At 39.7% G+C, this 25,247-nt stretch overlaps 1 protein-coding gene across 14 annotated transcripts in view; it reads right to left on the reverse strand.

Annotated features, from left to right (window-relative positions):
- LOC122677200 (phosphodiesterase 4D interacting protein) overlaps window positions 1-25,247 on the reverse strand; it is a 236,882-nt gene that overhangs the window by 106,662 nt on the left and 104,973 nt on the right. For all 14 annotated transcript variants that reach the window (XM_043877092.1, XM_043877115.1, XM_043877116.1 and 11 more), the window contains 3 exons: window positions 4,438-4,514; window positions 1,782-1,905; window positions 1,422-1,597 (listed from right to left, as the gene is read on the reverse strand). In XM_043877092.1, the coding sequence (XP_043733027.1) occupies window positions 1,422-1,597; window positions 1,782-1,905; window positions 4,438-4,514 (377 nt within the window). The remainder of the gene's footprint in view (window positions 1-1,421; window positions 1,598-1,781; window positions 1,906-4,437; window positions 4,515-25,247) is intronic.

Consider the following 25,247-nt stretch of genomic DNA (forward strand, 5'->3'; position numbering starts at 1 on the left):
TATCTGACATACCACTGTATGCTTCTGGAGGTGGTGTGCCTTCAGGGTCTGGATTCCAGCAAAGCCTGAAGCCATGTTACATAACTCTCTAAATGCCAATTTCTCCCTTTATAAAGTATAATAATCCTTATCTCATGGGATTGTCAACTTTATGAGAGAGTTAAACTTTATGGGAGAATTAAACAAGAATATAAAGGACTCAGCTCAGTTATATAGCAAGAGCCCAGCAAACCTCAGTCATCATTATTATTCCTAGTCTGGAATCAGTGAAATGTGGAGTCATGATAGGGGATGAGTCTGGGGGAAATCAGGGGTCAGAACATAATAGGCTTTGATAGCCACACTAAGAACAGATCTTACCTCCTAAAGATGTTGAGAACTTTCCAAACGGCTTTACAAGAATATGATCAGATTTGTGTCTCAAAAAGATCACATTGGTCATTGGTCACTGTGTGTACACTGTGTGTTTTTCACCTATCCAGTTAAAAACCACTTAAGGCTTTTTATGCCACTGTAGTATCATGCATTGAAGAGGCTAAATATTTGTCAATTTCATTTCAAAACTGTTCTGAATTGTTAGATTGGGGTGAAATGGAAAAGGGCAGGGCCAAAAGTAAAGAGAACAGTTAAGAAGTTGCTGTAATAACCAAGACACAGTCCTGCCCTCAACAATGGCCCACTTACCTTTATGAGGAAATTCAAGTTCCTTTTAAATACAAAGCCAGCACAATCAGATGCCCTTTTCCCAGTACAGCTTACCTCTCACTGATCTTCCCCAGACCCTCCACTCTGGTCATGTAGAACTAATTACACTTCTCGAAACATGCCTGTCCTGTGTCTCCCCTCAATGGTGTTTCCTCCTGCACAGGACATTTCCCCTCCCTGACCACTTCCTACATTCTTCTAACTCCTATTCACTCTTCAAAATCCACCTCAGATTTCTCCTCCTCCAGGAAACTTCCAATGGCACCCTGCTCTTGAGTAGATGGCAATCCTATACACCCCAGAGTATCCCATGTTACTTCTACCAGAGAACTTACTAATAATGTATAACACGTGTCTTGATGACAGGAAATGGGCCTTTCATCTCTGTAACCTGAGGGCTTAGTCCAGTGTCTGGCATACAGCAAGTGCTCAATCCATGTGAATAAGTGATGATGTCTCTTGTTCACTATCACTTGACCATTGTTCTACTTACACCTACTTAAATCTCCTGATTGCCAGCAAGTCAGTTCTGTTAATGGATACCATTAAAGACTCAACCCTAAAAAGAGATTCTTCACTTAGGGGAGCCAAAAGTCTTGGAAATGGTGAAGGTCCACTGTAAGTCCTTAAAAGGCAACAGTGCAGCTGCTATATACTCTCACAGGCTCAAGAACAGGCAAAAGACAAGTGGCAAATACAGTACCAAAGGTACCTACTTGTCCCTCTGGGCCAGGGCCTCAGTGTACTGGTCAGATTTGACCCGGTCTCCTGGTACATCTTCCCTCTCCTTGGTGACTCCCTTCAGTTTCTCCGAGAGCTCCAGGTTACACTCTTTCTCTGCTTCCACCAGAGCCGCCATTCGTGCGGCTTCATTTTTTGCTAGCCTGGACTCCTGCAAGAAGACACAGAAAAGAATGAAAACCAAGAAGCTGCAGAGCCTCACCTAGGTTAGGAGCCCTGAAACACAGGGACACTTAAGGAGCTTAGGAAGGAAAGTAGAGAGGGAAAAGGTAAAGGCCAGGAGGCAGGGCAGTCAGGAAAGAGGTAAAAGGGGACCCGTAGCTGGGGACACTCACCTCTTGCAGAAGCTGGATCTTATTCTCCAGGAGCTCGTAAACATGCTCTGTCTCCTGCTGTCTCTCCTCAAACTGGCGCCGGAGCTCAGCTTCATTATGGCTGTTGATATTCTCCGCATCAGCACTAAAACCACAGAACGTTAGCCAGTTACAGCCAGCTATATAACTTAGCAAGTGGACCCATTCAGGCTGTTGCAGTAATTCTGAATCACACTGGTGAGAAGAAATTATTTGTGGAACTGCAATTATTCGTGGAACTGCTCATTCCAACTTTTCAGATAATCTTTGAGGAATTCTAATTTGTATTGCTTGTCAATCAGAATATACTTGACACCCGAGAAGCTTCACTACTGCTACAGCTTTAAGAGGAAAAGTTTTCAGTTGAAAGGCAGGTAGTCATCAAATGGCTTAGAACTCAGCATCCATGTTTACGGTCACCTGTCCCTGGACTCTTCCATTTGGACTGCTCTCCCAGAGTCCTCTGCTCATTCCTTGATTTCTTGCTATTTGAACTTAGAGTGTTCCTTCCATTTAGGTTGCTGGAACAGAATATCCATTTGGACAGCCACTGAAAGGCTCTTGTCCTTTCTAGCCAGTAACCTGTAGATTGTCCTGAGTCTGGGTTACCTACCCAGAGTTCTATCCAGTTTCCCCATGGTCCCATGCAGAAAGTGGACATTTAATCTATGGAAGATCAGGGTTCTGGGCCAGCTTTGCTTCTCTGATGTCCTCAGGAATGAATGTCCAGGCACCAGCACGAAGCGGGTAAGGTGTCACCAGCTTATTTATAGCTGACAACAGCTGCCCTTGGATGTCTGAGGATTAGAATTTGAAGGCAGTATCAGGTGCTGAATGATCTTAATTCCGGTTTGATTTTATCCCTGTTTTAAGCCATTTGTTGAGAACCACTGACCATCTTGTTTTCAGGGTAGAGAGAACAATATTGAACCTTCACAGGCTCATGATAAATCAAAGGTGCTCTGTCCAAGCCCAGGAGTATTTTAATATTAGGCCCAAGAGGTTGTGTCCATGGTGACCAAATGGAGCTTCCTTAAAGATTATAGAATTCCTTGGTCAATAGTGGACACTACTCAGCACTGTCCTGGAGACTATATTTATCTTGAGTTCATGTCATTATACAGCCTTTTGGGAGTAGAAGAGTCTTTGTTGTATAAGTGATACCAGTCAAGAGAATAACCTAAGACCCCCTAAATAGGCAGACCTCAGGGATAATCAACTTTTACTTTGACTTCATATTCCTTGATAAATGTAACAGACAACAGCAAAGAACAATATCATAAGATTAAAGTCACACATTTTCTGAGTAACTCAGTTAGCCAGGAATGCCTGATTTAATAGGCTACAGCTGTTGTGAAGGCAGAAGTGCCTTGAACTTGATGCCAGACGTTGTGGGTTCTGCCACTCATCTGCAAAGACTTTAACACTCTGTACCTTAGCTTTCTCATTTCTAAAAATAGGATAATGCCACCTAATAAAAGGCTGAAATGATAATTAAAAATACACTATACAAATCTCAAAATTTATAACCCAATTGGTATTTCACATTTTCCTAAAATTCATTAGCTCATTTAATGCCTTAGTAAGTAATTGAGTAATACCAGCATACTGTGTATAGCTGAGTCTAGTTTGAGTATTCTAATATTGCTGGGCTATCACTCTATTAATAAGTATCAAGAAATACTGTAGAGATAGAAGGAATGCCAGATCAGATTAAATACATACTGATTTTAGGACATAATCTGAAAATTATTTTCAGTAAAAATTTCAGTAACATTTGTCATTTAAAACTAAGGGGTTTTTAGTTATAAAAGTAACCATGCTAATAATATTGGTATATAAAAATAATCAAGTCTTCTCCCTATCACAAATTTCAATCTCACTCCCTTGATAAAACCAATGTTAAAGTGTTTGGTATGTAACCCTGCAGTTTTTTCTATGCATACTCAAGCAAGCACATGTACACATAGGTTGTTTGTCTTTACTCAACGGGGCTTATATTCTAAGTATCACTCAACACTTTGCCCCTTACTTAGTGTATCAGGGACTTCCCACCAGGATAATAATATATAGACCTAATTCATTGTTAATGGCTGTATAATATTCCATAATATGTTTATATTGAAATGTTTTCAACCACTGTCCTATTGATGGATAGTTGTTTTAATTTTTTTTGCCATTATGAAAAAATGATGTGGTTAATATCCTTATATATTTATCCTTTCATACTCATACTTTTATTTATGATGAATAGATTCCTTTTAGGAATTATTTGATCAAAGAAAGTATTAATTTTTTACTTTCATAAGTAGTACCACATTCCAAAAATGTTACCACAATTTACATTCTCACCAGCAGTATATGAGAGTACCCATTTCCCCCAAATTCTGTGTCAACCCTGGATGTTCTTTGTAGATTATTGACTAGGAAGTTTATACGCTTAGGTTTGATGACATTACAATCTACTTCAATGTCTCTCAGACTTAGAGAGCCCAAGAAAAAGAAGGCCCCTTGTTTCAACTCCTGAATTGGATACAGCACTCAAATGCCAGAATTAAGGTTAAAGAATTTGGTTACAGCTAAATGAGCCAGACTCTGGAAAGAACCAAGAGTTCAACTAGTTCAAACTGCAACTTACCATGTTTTATCCAGATGCTGTCTCTTATCCTGGAGTTCTCGTTTCAGGCTCTCTACTTCAACCTTCAACTCGATGTTCTGAAAAGCAAACAGGTGTTAATTATCATTAACTGCCACAGACACCCAATTAGACAGAGAAAGACAAATATTATATGATACCACTTATATGTGGAGAAGGAAATGGCAACCCACTCCAGTATCCTTGCCTGGAGAATCCCATGGACAACAGCCTGGTGGGCTCCAGTCCATGGGGTCACAAAGAATCAGACACGACTTGAGCAACTAACACACACATATGTGGAATATAAAATATGACACAAATGAACTTATTTACAAAACAGAAACAGACTCATAGACATAGAAAACAAACTTATGATTACCAAACTGGAGGTGGGAGATAAATTAGAAGTATGGGATTAACAAGTACATACCACTATACACACACATATCTGAATCACTTTGCTATACATCTGAAACTAATACAATATTGTAAATAACTAAGTAATTAAAAAAAATTTGCTATTATTACTTACAGAAACAATAGTTCTCCCTTCCTGACTGGGATAGCTGAAGTTCTCAGCCATAATCACATATTAAATTAATAATATGCCATAAAAAGGAAAGAAAATAATTACATCAAAGGTAGAATATCCTGGGCACCTGCACACAAACAGATATTCAATCTAAACACTCTTCTTCTAAGTAAGTAGAAAAGAGAAATGAAAAGGAGGGGGAAAAAGAATAAATACAGTTACTTCTCTAGGTTTTATCATTTTATCTATCCAAGCAAACAGACAATAAAGTTTATGAGCCTCACACAGAACTGCTAAAACAGTCTCATCTCACAAGATTAGATCGTAAATCTTTTATTCTGGGGGATAACAATCAATTATTCTGGTGGATCAAGGTAATTTCATGGTAATTTCAAAATCTACCACATGGAAATGTAAGTACATTCCAATTTACAACATTAAATTCTAACCCTTTGTAACCTTTCTCTGCAGAAAAATTCCTGCATAGTTAATCACATTTCTCCATTCTCCATTAGTAAATATTCAAATGTAAACTGTTAAATTCTATATACAGCTGAAGAGAATCTGAATTTAACTGTATTTGCTTATCTTATCATCAAATTTTGTCAGCTCTTTGTCAAGATACCTATGCAAAGGTATGTACTCAAGAAAGAGTAGCTGGGGAGGAGAGAGTTTCTCTTTCTACATGTCCCCAGAAGAGTATGGGGCTTCCCTTGTGGCTCCGCTGGTAAAGAATCAGCCTGTAATACTGGAGACCTGGGTTCAATCCCTGGGTTGGAAAGATCCCCTGAAGAAGGGAAAGGAAACCCACTCCGGTATTCTGGCCTGGAGAATTCCATGGACTATATAGTCCATGGGGTCGCAAAGAGTCAGAGTGAGCGACTTTTACTCTCACATTCAGAGGAGTATCCACCCACCTAACTCAAGGAAAAGTTTCAGTGATGAAGCTGAACTTAAATAATCAGAAATACAATCAACTTTCACTACATGTTAGTACCTAGAACTAGAGTACTGGGCTAACAATGAGTTTACAGATTAACTATGTTTAGTTAGATTTTCTCTGTGTTGGTAGCTTGCTTTGTTTCAGGAAACATTACTTGACTGGAATCTTAACACCAATCCATGTTAAACACAGAATTCTCCTGAATTGATTTCCATTCTCAGTGTTTGCTACAAAGTTCAATATACAATTAGGTTAAAAAAACAAAAGAGTAACCAATTATCTGACTCCTTTCCAAGGATTTTTTAAGAAAAGATTATCCTTTTATTTGACATACCATACCTGTTTTTCCCCTCCCCTTCAAGTACTATTGAGATGTATTTGACATACACCACTGTATAAGTTTAAAGGGTAGTGCATAAGGACTTACATACATAATGAAATGAGCTTAGTAAACATCCATCATCCCATATAGATATAAAATTAAAGAATAGACATTTTTTTCAAGTCTTCAATTTTAACTCTATAAATTGATCTTCCACTGCTCATATAATCTATAATGTGGCTATTCCTTTTAAAAATAGAGATTTATTTTATTTATTTATTTTGGAACAGGTTAAGTTTTAATTGTACTTTCAACTTGTTCAGAGAGCTCAGAGGCCCCACTTCCCCTTTCCAGTACCCCTTCCCTGTTTCCCCTCCCTAGGGGGACACTCAAGGTACAATGCCATGTGTCCCTGGAGTCCTCGGCCCCTTGTCCCCCACCCCAACACACCCTCTCCCTCCCCTGTGCTGAGGAAAAGTAGAGATTTAAGAAATTCTCCTCCAGTAGAAGCCATGACACAGAAAATCTCTAAAAAAAAAAAAAAAAAAAAAAAACCACCTTTCTTAAAAATCAAGAGAAAATTTTTTGCCTGACCAGTTAAAAAAAAAATCTTAAAGCAGGAATAGAAGGAACATACCTCAACATAATAAAAGCTACATATGACAAACCCACAGCAAACATTATCCTCAATGGAGAAAAATTGAAAGCATTTCCCCTAAAATCAGGAACAAGACAAGGGTGCCCACTCTCACCACTACTATACAACATAGTTTTGGAAGTTTTGGCCACAGCAATCAGAGCAGAAAAAGAAATAAAAGGAATCCAGATAGGAAAAGAAGAAGTGAAACTCTCACTGTTTGCAGATGACATGATCCTCTACATAGAAAACCCAAAAACTCTACCAGAAAATTACTAGAGCTAATCAGTGAATATAGTAAAGTTGCAGGATATAAAATTAACACACAGAAATCCCTTGCATTCCTATACACTAACAATGAGAAAACAGAAAGAGAAATTAAGGAAACAATACCATTCACCATTGCAACAAAAAGAATAAAATACTTAGGAGTATATCTACCTAAAGAAACAAAAGACCTATACATAGAAAACTATAAAACACTGATGAAAGAAATCAAAGAGGACACAAACAGATGGAGAAATATACCGTGTTCATGGATTGGAAGAATCAATATTGTCAAAATGAGTATATGACCCAAAGTAATCTATAGATTCAATGCAATCCCTATCAAACTACCAACGGTATTCTTAACAGAACTAGAACAAATAATTTCACAATTTGTGTGGAAATACAAAAAACCTTGAATAGCCAAAGCAATCTTGAGAAAGAAGAATGGAACTGGAGGAATCAACCTGCCTGACTTCAGGCTCTACTACAAAGCCACAGTCATCAAGACAGTATGGTACTGGCACAAAGACAGAAATATAGATCAATGGAACAGAATAGAAAGCCCAGAGATAAATCCACAAACCTATGGATACCTTATCTTTGACAAAGGAGGCAAGGATATACAATGGAAAAAAGACAACCTCTTTAACAAGTGGTGCTGGGAAAACTGGTCAACCACTTGTAAAAGAATGAAACTAGAACATTTTCTAACACCATACACAAAAATAAACTCAAAATAGATTAAAGATCTAAATGTAAGACCAGAAACTATAAAACTCCTAGAGGAGAACATAGGCAAAACACTCTCTGACATAAATCACAGCAGGATCCTCTATGACCCACCTCCCAGAATATTGGAAATAAAAGCAAAAATAAACAAATGGGACCTAATGAAACTTAAAAGCTTTTGCACAACAAAGGAAACTATAAGCAAGGTGAAAAGACAGCCCTCAGATTGGGAGAAAATAATAGCAAATGAAGCAACAGACAAAGAATTAATCTCAAAAATATACAAGCAACTCCTGCAGCTCAACTCCAGAAAAATAAATGACCCAATCAAAAAATGGGCCAAAGAACTAAACAGACATTTCTCCAAAGAAGACATACAGATGGCTAACAAACACATGAAAAGATGCTCAACATCACTCATTATTAGAGAAATGCAAATCAAAACCACAATGAGGTACCATTACACGCCAGTCAGGATGGCTGCTATCCAAAAGTCTACAAGCAATAAATGCTGGAGAGGGTGTGGAGAAAAGGGAACCCTCTTACACTGTTGGTGGGAATGCAAACTAGTACAGCTGCTATGGAGAACAGTGTGGAGATTTCTTAAAAAACTGGAAATAGAACTGCCATATGACCCAGCAATCCCACTCCTGGGCATACACACTGAGGAAACCAGATCTGAAAGAGACACGTGCACCCCAATGTTCATTGCAGCACTGTTTACAATAGCCAGGACATGGAAGCAACCTATATGCCCATCAGCAGATGAATGGATAAGAAAGCTGTGGTACATATACACTATGGAATATTACTCAACCATTAAAAAGAATACATTTGAATCAGTTCTAATGAGATGGATGAAACTGAAGCCCATTACACAGAGTGAAGTAAGCCAGAAAGATAAACACCAATACAGTATACTAACGCATATATATGGAATATAGAAAGATGGTAATGATAACCCTATATGCAAGACAGAAAAAGAAACACAGATGTATAGAACAGACTTTTGGACTCTATGGGAGAAGGCGTGGGTGGGATGATCTGAGAGAACAGCATTGAAACATGAATATTATCAAGTGTGAAACAGATCGCCAGTCCAGGTTGGATGCATGAGACAAGTTCTCAAGGCTGGTACACTGGATGACCCAGAGGGATGGAATGGGGAGGGAGGTGGGAGGGGCGTTCAGGATGGGGAACATATGTAAATCCATGGCTGATTCATGTCAATGTATGGCAAAAACCACTACAATATTGTAATTAGCCTCCAACTAATAAAAATAAATGGGAAAAAAAATCTTAATGCAAAATGTATCAATCCTTTCAGCATCAGAATAGATTCATTATTACCCACTACATTAATTAGGTAGAGAAGGAAATGGCAACCCACTCCAGTATTCTTGCCTGGAGAATCCCAGGGACAGAGGAGCCTGGTGGGCTGCCATCTATGGAGTTGCACAGAGTTGGACATGACTGAAGCAACTGAGCAGCAGCAGCAGCAGCATATTAATTAGCAATAGTTTTCACACTATGTTCCACAAATAATCATTACACCTAAAACAACTAGAGAAAGAAGAACATACAAAATCCAAAGTTAGTAGAAGGTAAGAAATCATAAAGATCAGAGCAGAAACAAATAAAATAGAGACAAAGAAAAAAATCAATGAAACTAAAAGTTGGTTCTTTGAAAACATAAACAAAATTGGCAAACCTTTAGCCAGGCTCATCAAGAAAAAAAAGAAGGCCCAAATCAATAAAATTAGAAATGACATATACATACTGTTATATTTAAACTAGATAACCAAAGACTTATAATAAAAAAAAAACTTAAAAATAAAGTCACACACACACCAAAAAAAAAGAAAAAGGAGAAGCCATAATTGACACCACAGAAATACAAAGGACCATAAGAGACTACTACAATTACAAGCCAGTAAAACTGGACAACCTGGGGAAAAAGGACAAATTTTTAGAAAGGTGCAATCTTCCAAGACTGCACTAGGAAGAAATAGAAAATATGAACAGACCAATTACAAGTACTGAAATTGAATCTGTGACTAAAAACTAACAAAAAACAAAAGTCCGGGACCCAGACAGCTTCACAGGGGAATTCTATCAAACATTAGAGAAGAGTTAACACCTATCCTCCTGAAACCATTCCAAAAAATAAAATTGTAGAGGAAGGAACACTCTCAAACTGATTCTATGAAGCCACCATCACCATACTAAAACCAGACAAAGACACAACAAAAAAATAAAATTACAGAGCAACACCAGTGAGGAACATAGATGCAAAAATCCTCAACAAAACAGTGCAAACCAAATCCAGCAATACATTAAAAGGATCATAATCATGATCAAATCATAATCATGATTTATCTCAGAGATGCAAGAAGTTTTCAACATCTGCAAATTAACAAACTGAGGAGTACAAACCATATGATCATCTCAATAGATGCAGAGAAAGCTTTTGATAAAATTTACCCATTTATGATAAAAGTTCTCCGAAAGTGGGCACAGAGGAAACCTATTTTAACATAAAGGCCATATACAGCAAACCTGCAGCTAACAGCAAACTCAGTGGTGAAAAGCTAAAAGCATTTCCTCTAAGATTAGGTGCAAGACAAAGATGTCCACTCTTACCACTTTTACTCAACATAGTTTTGGAATTCCTGGCCACGACAATCAGAGAAGAAAAAGAAATAAATATAAGATGAATACACAGAATCTACTGCATGTCTATATACTAACAATGAAAGATTAGAAAGAGTAAAATGCCTAGAAGTAAACCTACCTAACTGGAGAAGGAAATGACAACCTGCCCCAGTATTCTTGCCTGGAGAATCCCATGGACAGAGGAGCCTGGTGGGATACAGTTCATGGGTTGCAAAGAGTTGGATATGACTGAGCAAAACAAAACAAAACAAAAAACCTACCTAAGGAAGCAAAAGCTCTGTACTCCCAAAACTATAAGATTTTGATGAAAGAAAGTGAAGATGACATAAACAGATGGAAAGTGAAAGTTGCTCAGTCATATCTGACTCTTTGCAACTCCATGGACTATAGTCTGTGGAATTCTCCAGGCCAAATTCCCTTCTCCAGGGGAACTTCCCAACACAGGGATTGAACCCAGGTCTCTCGCATGGCAGGTAGATTCTTTACCAACTGAGCTATCAGGGAAGCCCATAAATAGATGCAAAGATATACCATATCCTTAGACTGAAAGAATTAATATCATCAAAATGATTATACTACCCAAGGCAATTTATAGATTTGATGCATATCTTCCCAGGTGGCACAATGGTAAAGAATCCACCTGCCAATGCAGGGACACAAGAGATGCTGGTTCAATTCCTGGGTCAGGAGGATCCCTTGGTGTAGGAAATAGCAACCCATTCTGGTATTCTTGCCTGGAGAATCTTATGGGCAGAGAAGCCGGGTGGGCTATGGTCCATAGGGTTGCAGAGTCAGACACAACTGAGTGACTGAGCATGTTAGCACTATCAAATTACCAATGGCATTTTTTGCAGATCTAGAACAAAAAATCTTAAAATTTTCATGGAGACACAAAAGACCCTAAACAGCCAAAGCAATCCTGAGAAAGAAAAGTGAAGCTGGAAGAATCAGGCTTTCTGATTTCAGACTAAACTGTCTAGCTATAGTAATCAAAACAGTATGGTCCTGGCACAAAGCTGGGCTTATAGATCAATGGAACAGGATAGAAATCCCAGAAATATATCTACTCACCTATGGTTAGTTAATCTATGACAAAGGAGGCAAGACTATAAAAGGAAGAAAAGATAGTCTCTTCAATAAGTGGGGCTTCCCTGGTGGCTCAGATGGTAAAGAATCTGCCTGTATTGCAAGAGACCCAGGTTCAATCCCTGGGTTGGGAAGATCTCCTGAAGAAGGGAATGACAACCCACTCCAGTATTCTTGACTGGAGAATTCCACGGACAGAGGAGCCTGGTGAGATATAGTTGAGGGGGTCACAAAGAGTTGGACACTCAATAAATGGTGCTTGGAAAACTGGACAGCCACATGTAAAAGAAGAAAATTAGAACATTCTCTAACACCATACACAAAAATAAACTTGAAATATATTAAAGCCCTAAATATAAGACTGGATACTATAAAACTCTTAGAGGAAAACATAGGCAGAATGCTCTTTGACATAAATAGCAACAATATCTTTTTGAATCCACCTCCAAAAGTAATGAAGATAAAACCAAAAATAAACAAATGAGACCTAATTAAACTTATAAACTTTTGCACAGCAAGGGAAATCATAAGCAAAATGAAAAGACAACCTATGGAATGAGAGAAAAATGTTTGCAAATGAAACAGTGAACAAAGGGGCAGTGGACAAAAAATCAATCTTCAAAATATACAAATCGCTCAAGCAGCTCAAAAAAAAAAAAAAAAAAAAACCTAGTCCAAAAAATGGGCAGAAGAACTAAATGGAAATTTCTCCAAAGAAGATATACAGATGGCCAAAAATCACAAGAAAAGAAGCTCAGCTTTGCTAATTATTAGACAAAAGCAAATCAAAACTACAGTGAGGTGTCACCTCACACTGATCAGAATGGCCATCATCAAAAAATCTACAAACAATAAATGCTGGAGAGAGTGTGGAGAAAGGGAATCCTCCCACAATGTTGGTGGGAATAAAAATTGGCGCAGCCACTATGGAGAACAGTATGGCGTTCCTTTAAAAACTAAAATTAGAGCTATAGTATGATTCAGCAATCCCAGTTCTGGCCATATATCTGAAGAAAAGTATACTTTGAAAAGACAAGCACCCCAGTGTTCACTGCTGCACTATTTACAATAGCCGAGACATGAATGCAACCTGAATGAACATAAACAGATGAATAGATAAAGAAAACGAAAATTAGCCATTAAAAAGAATAAAATAATACCATTTGTAGCAGCATGGATGGTCCTAGAGATTATCATATTAAATGAAGTAAGTTAAAGAAATATATGATGTCAGTTATATGTAGAATCTAAAAAAATGATAGAAATGAATTTATTTATAAAATGTAAACAGACTCACTGGATGAAGCACAAGCTGGAATCAAGATTGCTGGAAGAAATATCAATAACCTCAGATATGCAGATGACACCACCCTCTCGGGCAGAAAGCGAAGAAGAACTAAAGAGCCTCTTGATGAAAGTGAAAGAGGAGAGTGAAAAAGTTGGCTTAAAACTCAACGTTCAGAAAACTAAGATCTTGGTATCCAGTCCCATCACTTCATGGCAAAAAGATGGGGAGACAATGGAAACAGTGGCAGACTTAATTTTCTTGGGCTCCATAAATCACTGCAGATGGTGACTGTAGTCAATGAAATTAGGAGACGCTTGCTCCTTGGAAGAAAAGCTATGACCAACCTAGTGAAAAGTGAAAGTGAACAGCACTCAGTCGTGTCTGACTCTTTGAGACCCCATGGAATTCTCCAGGCCAGAATACTGGAGTGGGGCAGCCTTTCCCTTCTCCTAGACAGCAACCTAGACAGCATATTATAAAGCAGAGACATTACTTTGCCAAAAAAGGTCCAACTAGTCAAAGCTATGGTTTTTCCAGTAGTCAGGTATGGATGGGAGAGTTGGACTATAAAGAAAGCTGAGTGCCAAAGAACTGATGTTTTTGAACTCTGGTGTTGGAGAAGACTCTTAAGAGTCTCTTGGATAGCAAGGAGATCAAACCAGTCCATCCTAAAGGAAACCAGTCCTCAATATTCATTGGAAGGACTGATGCTGAAACTCCAATACTTTGGCCACCTGATGCAAAGAACTGACTCATTTGAAAAGACGTGATGCTGGGAAAGAATGAAGGCAGGAGGAGAAGGGGACGACAGAAGATGAGATGGTTGGATGGCATCGCTGACTCAATGGATGTGAGTTTGAATAAACTCTGGGAGTTGGTGATGGACAGGGAGGCCTGGTGTGCTGCAGTCCATGGAGTCACAAAAAGTCAGACACGACTGAGTGACTGAACTGAACTAACTGAAACAGATTTACAGATGCAGAAAACAAATTTTGGTTACCAAAGGGGAAAGATTAGGGGAGGGATAAATTAGAAGTTTGGGATTAACAGATACACACCACTATATACAAAATTAGATAATCAACAATGACCTACTGTACAGCATAGGAAACTCTACTCGATTTTCTGTAGTAACCTATATAGTAAAACAATTTGAAAAAGATAGACACATGTATATGGAAAACTGAATCACTTTGCTATACACCTGAAACTAACACAACACTGTAAATCAACTATACTCCAATATGAAATAAAAATTTAAACATATCAAAAAAGAAATGGTTTTGCCTGATCAGTTCGTTAAAATAGAGAACTTTTAAAAATTTTTATTTACTTATTTTTGGCTGTGCTGGTTCTTCATTGCTGCAGGGGCTTTTCTCTAGTTGCAGAGAGCAGGGACTGCTCTCTAGTTACAGTGTGTGGGCTTTTCCGTGCGGTAGCCTCTCTTGTGCAGTCCCAGCTCTAGGGCATTTGGGTTTTAGCAGGTACACACAGGGGCTCAATAGTTGAGGCTCCTTGGTTCTAGAGCACAGGCTCAGTAGCCACGGCATACGGGCTTAGTTGTTCCACAGCATGTGGGATCTTTCCAGATCTGGGATCAAACCCATGTCTCCTGCATTGGCCGGCAGATTCTTTACCACTGAGCCACCCAGGAAGCCCTAAAAAAATGTACTTAATGTAAAAATGTATCAATCATTTCATCATTAGATTAGAAGATTACCTGTTATGTTTTCTAGGTCAATAGTTTGCACACTGTCCCACCAATATTCCACAAGACACTTTCAGGAGTCGGGGAGGGAGAAGTTTAAATTGAAAAATGTGGTCACACCCTGAGAGTGCTAAAATAGTCTGCCTTGACTCTTGCAGGCCCCCTCTCTTCCATTAACAACGCTCACTGGGGAAACAGGTCATGTGGGGAATCATGAAGATGTGTAACATATATTTCTTACACTTGGTATGCTTGTAGTCGAGCTGAGAAAAGCGAAGTTCCAAGGTATAGATTTACAATGCTAAAGGCGATGACTGATGAGGAAGTGTAGGATATAGCCTAACCCAAGGAAGGTTTAATGTGTGGGTAAAGAAAGTCACTGTAGATGAGGAAATATGGTATTAAGATAGAAATTGCTATACAATCCATTCAGTAGATCACTTATTTTAAGCACAAATATTTGATATAGCAACATTCTAGAATAATTGAAAAAATTTTAACCATGATTTAATAAATAAACAATAGTGGTATATCCATACAATGGAATGCTGTTTGGCCGTAAAAAGGAAGGATATATGCTACAACATGGCTGAACCTTGAATATATTATGCCAAGTAAAAGCAGTCACAAAGCCACACATTGTATGATTCCATTTATATGAAATGTCAAGAGTAGACAAATCCAGAAAAATAAAGTCCATTGGTGGTTGACTCAGGCTGGGGGAATTGGGCAGTGATGTTTAATGGGAAGGGGGTTTCCTTGTGGAGTGATAAAAATATTCTAAAATTGACTGCCTTGATATTTGCACAACTCTGAATATTCTAGAAACACAGATGTATATATTAATTGTACACTTTAAATGAGTGAGCTGATTTGGTATGTGAATTTTATTTTAATTAAATTGCTATAAAATGTTTTCAAAAGCCCTAGGAAGTTACAGTGGTTATAATTAAATGGTAACAATGATTTATAATGCATATCACACATGCAGTTAGACAGTCAGCACCTAAGGAACATCATTATTGTATCTGAACTAAAGAGCAAAACTAGACCTTGCCTTCAAGCATCTCTAGTGGAGGTTAATACTGGGTATTTCAAAACCTCTTTCCAATCCTGGCCCTCCTCTCCAGCCCCCACAGTTACCACCCTATGAGGTACTCCTTCCTTATCCCTGGGATCAGAATGAATAGTCTCAAAACTGATCTCCCCAACCTCAGTCTCTCTGTAACAGGAGGGAAAGGGACAGGGCACAACTTTTCAAGAATGACATAGCCCAAGGACACAACATAAATCACAAGAATCAAGTGGGTCCAAGATGACAGACAAGTCGACTTTAAGTAGACCTTGATCCTCAATTAGCAAGCTAAATGACACACCCAGAGGCACCATGACAGTCCCAAGGTACTGTCAAAAGACCAAGGAGTGGGCAGTAGCCCAATTCCTGGAAATTTCCACCCCTTCCCCAAAATAGTTGGAAAAATCCTCCCATTCATTCAGTTCAGTTCAGTTGCTCAGTCGTGTCTGACTCTTTGTTACCCCATGGACACCAGCATGCCAGGCTTCCCCGTCCATCAGCAACTCCCAGAACTTGTTCAAACTCACGTCCATTGAGTTGGTGCTGCCATCCAACCATCTCATCCTCTGTCATCCCCTTCTCCTGCCTTCAATCTTTCCCAGCATCAGGGTCTTTTCAAAGAGTCAGTTCTTCGCATCAGGTGGCCAAAGTATTGGTGTTTCAGCTTCTGCATCAGCCCTTCCAATGAATATTCAGGACTGATTTCCTTTAGGACTGACTGGTTGGATCGCCTTGCATTCTGAAGGACTCTCAAGAGTTTTCTCCAACACCACAGTTCAAAAGCATCAATTCTTGGGCACTCAGTTTTCTTCATGGTCCAACTTTCACATCCACAAATGACTACTGGAAAAAACCATAGCTTTGACCAGACAGCTCTTTGTCAGTAAAGTAATGTCTCTGTTTTTTTAATATGCTGTGTAGGTTGGTCATAGCTTTTCTTCCAAGCAGCAAGTGTCTTTTAATTTCATGGCTTCAGTCATCATCTGCAGTGATTTTGGAGCACAAGAAAATAAAGTCTCTCATTGATTCCATTGTTTCCCCATCTATTTGCCATGAAGTGATGGGACTGGATGCCATGATCTTAGTTTTCTGAATGTTGAATTTAAGCCAGTTCTTTCACTCTCCTCTTTCACTTTCATCAAGAGGCCCTTAAGTGGCTCTTCACTTTCTGCCATAAGGGTAATGTCATCTGCGTATCTGAGGTTATTGATATTTCTCCCAGAAATCTTGATTCCAGCTTGGGCTTCATCCAGCTTGGCATTCCGCATGATGTACTCTGCATATAAGTTAAATAAGTAGGGTGACAATATACAGTCTTGATGCACTCTTTTCCCAATTTGGAACCAGGCTGTTGTTCCACGACCAGTTCTAACTGTTGCTTCTTGACCTGCACACAGATTTCTCAAGAGGCAGGTAAGGTGGTCTGGTATTCCCATCTCTTGAAGAATTTTCCACAGTTTGTTGTGATCCACACAGTCAAAGGTCTTGGTTCAGTAAATAAAGCAAAAGTAGATGTTTTTCTGGAATTCTCTTGCTTTTTCTATGATCCAGTGGATGTTGGCAATTTGATCTCTGGTTCCTCTGGCTTTTCTAAATCCAGTTTAAACATCTGGAAGTTCACGGTTCACATACTGTTGGAGCCTGGCTTGGAGAATTTTGAGCATTACTTTACTAGCGTGTGAGATGAGTGCAATTGTGAACATTCTTTGGTATTGCCCTTCTTTGTGATTAGAATGAAAACTGACTTTTCCAGTCCTGTGACCACTGTTGAGTTTTCCAAATTTGCTGGCATATTGAGTGCAGCACTTTAACAGCATCATCTTTTAGTATTTGAAATAGCTCAACTGGAATTCCATCACCTCCTCTAGCTTTGTTCATAGTGATGCTTCCTAAGGCCCACTTGACTTTGCGTTCCAGGATGTCCCACTCAATAGCACATGAAATTACCCAGCGTATAAAAACCAACCACATCACATTTCGTGGCCACACTTGCCATCTGCAATGGCCCACACTCTGTATGTGGAGTGTGCTTCTCTCTGAATCTGAATAAATCCACTTCTTACCCATCATTTTGTCTCTCACTGAATTCTTTCTGTGATGAGACATCAAGAACCTGAGCTTCATTTGCATGCTAAGTCATTTCAGTCATGTCCGACTCTTGCAACCCCATGTACTACAGCCCACCAGACTCCTCTGTCCATGGGATTCTCCAGGCATGAATACTGGAGTGGTTTTCCATGCCCTTCTCCAGGGGATCTTTCCGACTCGGGAATGGAACCTGCATCTCTTGTGTCTCGTGCTTTGGCAGGTGGGTTCTTTACCACTAGCGCCACCTGGGAGCTTCATTAGGTCCTGAGTTTTGGCTGGGTTTGAGTCCTGGTCACATAGGTTCAAGTCCAAATCTGAGGTAAACAGTTTCATCTCCACCATTTAAATTTCCCTAAAGTACATCTCTGATTAGTTTACTGCCTTTACCAGAAAACTTTTCATGGTTTTTAATTGAATAGCAATTAAATTTTACACAACTCAGCTTGAGAATGGAATCTACTCAAAACTGGACCTCAACTTACCTATCCGGCTTTGTCTGCCGTCACACTCCACTAGCCCAGCTGGATTTCTCCCACATGTCCTATGCTTTCCAACTGATACGTCACTGTTCTCCCTTCAGCTTCATCATTCAATGCCATGTCCCGTGAGGCCTTACTTCACCTCCCCATTAGAAATCTTTTCTTATGCCTCTAATTTTTCACAATTATCATTCTTTTTGTATTTCAATATTGACACACCATATAATGCTTTGTCTTTCTACCTGCCCTTTTTACACTTCTGAATTACAGATTCCCTTGGGATAGAGAAAAACAATGGTGTGGTGGAACCAGCCAGATGTGATGACAAGCATGTCATCTTAATGCCTTTCAGCTTTGTGATGCTGGAACATGGGTTTTAGGACAGCGGACCTCAAAAGGCAGAAATCCCTTTCTGCCACTTACTAATTGGTGACCTTTTTTGTTACTTAGCCTCTTAGAACCTAATTTTGTCATCAATAAAATGGGATTATAAACATTACCTTGAGGGGTCTAGTGAGGGGTAAATGAGATAACCCAAGTACCCAGCACAGTGCCTGATTCAAATAGCTAGAGGCTGTGACTAAGTGATGCCTTCAGTGTTTTGCAACTGTATGTGTAGTAAGTGCAGTGGATGAGTGAGCTAACCAATCAACCATCCAACCAAGCAACAGGAACAGATGCACATAGACAGAAGTAGGACGATAATATGTTTGCTGGAGAAAAAGGAGATTGGATAATGCTATCTGAGTGTGCTGTGTTGTGTTCGGTTATGTCTGACTATTTGCTACCCTATGAACTGTAGCCCTCCAGGCTCCTTTGTCCATGGGATTTTCCAGGCAAGAATACTGGACTGGGTTGCCGTTTCTTCCTCCAGGGAATCCTTTCAACCCAGAGATCAAACCCATGTCTCCTGCATCTCCTTCACTGGCAGGTGAATTCTCTACCACTGAGCCACCAGGGAAGCATGTATCTCTTAGAGAATATTCACAGTTTAAAACAGAGAAGGACTTTGAAGGCTTCAAATAAACAGTGTTTTGTACACTTTTCTGTGTAAGTATTCAAAACACTTTTTATCTGCAGCCTTTAAAAGACCTCTGTTTTAAACTGTGAATATTCCCTAAGAGGTACATTATTAATCCATTGAAGATAAAAGGTTGCTAAAACTGAGGCATGAAATGGAAAAATAACTTGCCCCAGCTCAACTCAAGTCACTAGTGGAGTTAGCAAACACAGCTTAGAATTCCAGCCTCCTCTTATACCTTTCATCCTCTCCCATAAAAGAAAAACATTCTATTACTGTACCTAGTCTACTCAAAGACTCAGAAGTACTAATTAAGATTTCCAGACCTTAAAATGGGCAGTTTAGAGAGAAAGGTAAGCGTGGACCAAGGATTAGATGGTATTAGGAAATGACCTTAAATTGGTCCAGCCACTATGGAGAACACTGTGGAGATTCCTTTAAAAACTAAGCACAGAGCTCTTGTGGGCTTCCCTAGTGGTTCAGTGGTAAAGAATCCTCCTACCAATGCAGGAGACTTGAGTTCGATCCCTGGGTCAGGAAGATCCCCTGGAGAAGGGAGGGGCAACCTACTCCAGTATTCTTGCCTGGAAAATCCCATGGATAGAGGGACATCAAAGGCTACAGTCCATGGGGTCACAAAGAGTCAGGCACAACTTAGTAAACAGCAATAACAAAAGAGTTGTTGCAGGGAAGAACCAAATCGGACTCCATGTTGGATTTGTTTCTTTGACTTTAACCTTTGCTTGTCATTGCTTTTGTTATTAAAATACATAATTGCTTGCCTCAGGTAACCCTGCCCCTCTGACTGACTGTTAAACTAGAGTGCCTTTGTTCAGCTCACAGGGAGATAACCTAACCCTGCCTATCTGTGAATAGGCTTCCCTGGCAGCTCAGATGGTAAAGAATCTGCCTGCAGTTCAGAAGACCTGGCTTCAGTCCCTGGGTTGGAAAGATCCCCTAGAGAAGAAAATGGCTACCCACTCCAGTATTCTTTGGACAGAGTATTCCCTGGGGTTGCAGAGAGTCAAACAAGTGGACACAGCTGGACAACTGACACTGTCACCTGTGAATGGTTGCAAGAAAGAGATTAACATGTTCCCTCCATAAGGCTGGCCATTCTAGGAGAGATCTGCAAGATAACGGTCTTTTTACTTTACTTCCTCAACTCTTCCCCATCTCTGTTCTATGAAAGAACCTGGCATCTAGACCCCAATGAGACGGTTATTTTGAGACATTAATTTGCCATCTTCTTGGTCACTCATATTTCTTGCCTCAACACCTCATCTCCAATCTGTTGGCCTATCGTGTAGTGAGCAGACGTCAATGTTCATTGCAGCACTATTTACAATAGCCAAGACATGGAAACAGCCTATATGTCCACTGACAGAAGAATGGATAAAGAAGATGTAATACCTATACACATGGAGTATTACTCAGCCATCAAACAGAATGAAGTAATGTCATTTACAGCAACAAGGATGGACCTAGAGATTTTCATATTAAGCAAAGTTAAGTCAGACAAAGACAAATATGTTATCACTTATACATGGAATCTAAAAAATGATAGAAATGAACTTATTTACAAAACAGAAATAGACTCACAGACTTAAAAAACAAACTTATGATTACCAAAAGGGAAAGAAAGGTGGAGGGTGGGGTATAAATTAGGAGGTTGGGATTAACATTTCCACCCTTCTATAAATAATAAACAAGGACCTACTGTATAGCACAGAGAACTCTACTCAATACTCTGTAATGACCTATATGGGAAAATAATCTGAAAAAGAACAGATACATGTATATGTATAACTAAATCCCTTTGCTGTATATCTGAAACTACAACAACATTGTAAACCAACTACAGAAAAGAAGAAAGTGACGTCGCTTAGTCGTGTCCGACCCTTTGCGACCCCATGGACTGTAGCCCACCAGGCTCCTCCGTCCATAGGATTCTCCAGGCAAGAATACTGGAGTGGGTTGCCATTTCCTTCTCCAGGGGATCTTCCCAACCCAGGGATCAAACCCAGGTCTCCCGCATTGCAGGCAGACGCTTTAACCTCTGAGCCACCAGGGAAGGAACCAACTATACTCCAATGCAAAATTTAAAAAATAAAGACTACTATTACATTAAAAAAGAAATTATGTTATGGTTAAAAACAAAGCCTTTATTGGTTAGAGGTACATTCTGACGTCTTTCCAGATGCAGTTCTGTGATGTCTGACAGTTGTTGTGAGGAACTGAGAGGACAGAGTCAATAGGATGTTGGTAACTGTTAAAGCTAGTGACAGGTACATGGGTCCCCATACCTTTGATAGGTACATGGCAGCACTGTTCATTTTATCATTATCTGCTTTTGAAAATTTTCCTAATGAAAAATCAGAAAGGGCATTGTCATCATGAAAAGGTAGATGCCCATATTCTTTATTACTTTTACCTCTGGAATTCTCTAAACTAGGGTCATAAATAGCAAAGAACACCTGGCTTCCTATACCTGTAGCAGCATCTTCCAGCCACCAGACTTACATAAAACAGTGGTGCTGAGTCTATTTCCCAATACTGAGGGATAAAGAAAATACGCCTGCCTCTTAAACCTGGGGGACTCAGAATACAACTTGGTCACAGGGAGAAAAGATCTGCAGAAATAAATGAGAAGCAAGATTCTTCCGAGAGGAACCTGCCATTTCTTTAACTGGGCAGAACGAACTAATAAAAGCACAGTTCTCTCACTTGCCGCCTACCCTCCTTCCAGACTCCTTCAACTGTCACCCTGCCTCACACTCTCTCCTTCTCCCTCCCCCTCACCCCACTCACCTCACCCAGCGGGAACATACCCTTCTGGTCTGACACAGTGATGTCATCGGTCATTATCCAGTGGCTATCTTTTCTGAAACCCAGAGTTCTGAGTGATAATAGTTTATGGCAAGAGTTTCCAAGACTCTGCTGACCTTTAGTGGGGCCACCTTCTTCACCTCTAAACCAAGGGTGTCTGCTGATTGAGGAGTCAATCACACAAGTGCCCTTGGACACCACCAAGGCTTTGTCTCTCTTCTTTCTAAAATTGTTCTTAATTACACGCATGCTTGTGCATGTGCAATTGCTCTGTTTAAACATCCCCACCCCACCCCCTCCAGGAAACTTTGCCCAGTCCCCCAGTCAGCACTTAACAACTCATTTCTCTTCACTCTCACTGAACATTATTTATCACTAAAACAACTATAATTTTGTATCCATACTGAGACTCTTTTGAAAGTGAAAAGCGGTGCTGTCACAAATATACCAGGACAACCAGCAAAATCAGGACTGTTCTGAGTAAACCAGGACTCGGTCATCTGACACCTATCTCTAGCACAGCACTCACCTCACTCTGCTTTGGTTAGGTATTTAAAATGTCTGGCTCCCTGTCTAGATTTTAATATCTGGAGAAGTACTTTGCCCTCAGTGCATGTGAGCATGCATGCTAAGTCACCTCAGTCGTGTCTGACTCTGTCTGACCCCAGGGACTGCAGCCTGCCAGGCTCCTCTATCCAGGGGATTCTCTAGGCAAGAATACTGGAGTGGGTTGCCCTGCCCTCCTCCAGGGGATCTTCCCAACCCAGGGCTCAAACCCACATCTCTTTTGTCTCCTGCACTGGCAGGCAGGTTCTTTACTACTAGTGCCACCTGGGAAGCCCTCAGTAGCTCTCAGTATATGTTTACGGAATAAACCCTTCATCATCTGTCTTAAATTGCTAACTTACACGTTTGTTACGGTGTTTATCCTCATGTGTGTGTGTGTGTGTGTGTGTGTGTGTGGTGTGCATATCAACTAATCTTCAAGCACTTTGGGGGAAGGGATTATGTCTTATATTTCATAGTTTGCTTAGTTAGGGGAAGAGCAAGAATTCAAAAAAAGAAAAAGAAAGTTTGACAGCATACCAGCATACATTCATTGACAACATCAGCAAGTAAGCTATGTATCAGAGATTAACGCTTGCAAGAAACAAAGTGCTTTTCGGTATGATAAGAAGTGAATTAGGGTCACTGAATGAAAGAAATGAGTATTCCATCAGTAGGAAACAAGCCAGGGAAAAGCAGCCTTCCATAGAAGAGTCTTTATTTGGAACAAAAGTAAATATGGCCAGATCTTACTCTAAATCAATTCTGTAAACTACAGGAATTAAAAAAAAATAGGAATTCAAAAATTATAGTAGTTTAATAGGAGGAAGGGTCTCAAACTCTTGAGAGTAGATCCTCTTATAATTTGATTATTAACCCAAATGGAAAAGTAACTCTGGTGGATGGATTTTATTTTAAAATGCTTTCTTCTCTTTTTAGAATGGTACCCCTTCTAGGAAAAATGTATTTCAGAAATATTTTTTGTTCCCAGTGTATTTCTTTTTCAGACTTCTCTGATCCCCCTGGGGCAAAGCATTAGCTCTATAACACAGGATGAAGTACTGAGTGTTTTCATAAGGGGTTCTTCAATCTGTCTCCGAAAAGGGGCAAAGGGTAGGTCCCTACACAATCCCTAGAAACAACATTTTAGTAGCTTCCAAGTGAGTTGTTTTATAGATGAGATTTCTTTTCACTCACCTAATTATAAAACAAAAATAGAACCTTAGAGGGTCTAAGTATTTGGCTCTTTCATTAACTGTGTGACCTTAGACTAGTCACCTCCAGGGTTTTATACTTTTATCCAGTCAATTAATTTGAATCAGAGCTTCTCCCTCTTGCCCATAGGAATTATATCACCTGCTTTGCTCATCTTCTCTGTTGATGTGAGACGTTTAGCCGGAAGGTGTTCAAATGCAAATCATGGAAGTCCTCAGACCCTCTCAGATGGAGGAAAGACCTTATTCAGAGATGCAATCCCTGCCTTTCTACAGATTCCAGGTTCACTGTCATTCACGAGTGCAGTTAAGCCTCACATTAGATACATAGGCTGTCCCAGCGTATGACAAGAAGAGATCACTGCCAGGGAAAAGACATAGGGTGGTGTGTCCCCAGCCTCAGTAATTAGAAGACTACAAGGCCAGACACTCTCCTGCCAGAGACTGCTTTAGTGTTCAGTCCCCCAAAGAAATGGAAAAAAAAAAAAAAAGTGGAAAATTTCAATTTATATGATACAAAATACAAGGACCTACATCCAGATGGCAGAACTCTTTCAGGTCACTCTTTCAAGCCCAACCCACATCAGTCCATTGTAGAGACCTGAAAATGATCCCAATCCCTCCCCAGCCCAATTTACCTTGATGAGACAGACACAGACACCCACCTGTGAGTAAGCACTGAGGCTGTGGATGAGTTCTACGTGGCCAGGTTATTTAGACAGACACAGGCAGAGTGCACGTGTGTGTGTGTGTGTGTGTGCATGTGTGCATGCATGTGAGAGAGACAGAAAGGGTGCTGCCTGGACAGAAGACAGGCAGTTAATTTGTGAGATGGTAACATTAGTTTATTCACTTTTTTAAAATCAAAAATTTACTGAGCATCTCCTTTGGATATGTAAGGCACTCTAATAAGTACTAAAAAGAGCAAGGCAGACACAATCAGTCCTCAGGGAATTTACAGCCTATGGGGCAATTAAACAGACAATTATAGTAGAATGTGATAAACAAAAGAGACCCAGAATCAAATAGATGTATGGAAACACACACAGGTGGCAGATATAAATAGTAGCAGACACATAAATCAATGCAAATCCATCCTATAACTCCTAGCTTTAGCCTCCAAAGAAATGTCCCTAGACTTAACTCAAGATGTGTCATACCTTGAGTTGCCCTTCTTCTCAGTTCCCCAGTTCTAATCTTTTAGGGAGGAGGAATATAAACCTGATACTACTGAGCTGCCAAGGGAAAATAAAGAATCCTATACTTAGTGCAGTGGTTTGGTGAAGAGTACATACTTTCGAACTAAATCGACCTGGGTTCAAATACTTACTCTCTCACATTCCACTAGGTTGACTTATACGAAAGTG

The sequence above is a fragment of the Cervus elaphus genome, chromosome 20 (genome assembly GCF_910594005.1).
Source record: "Cervus elaphus chromosome 20, mCerEla1.1, whole genome shotgun sequence".
NCBI classification, from domain to species: Eukaryota; Metazoa; Chordata; class Mammalia; order Artiodactyla; family Cervidae; genus Cervus; species Cervus elaphus.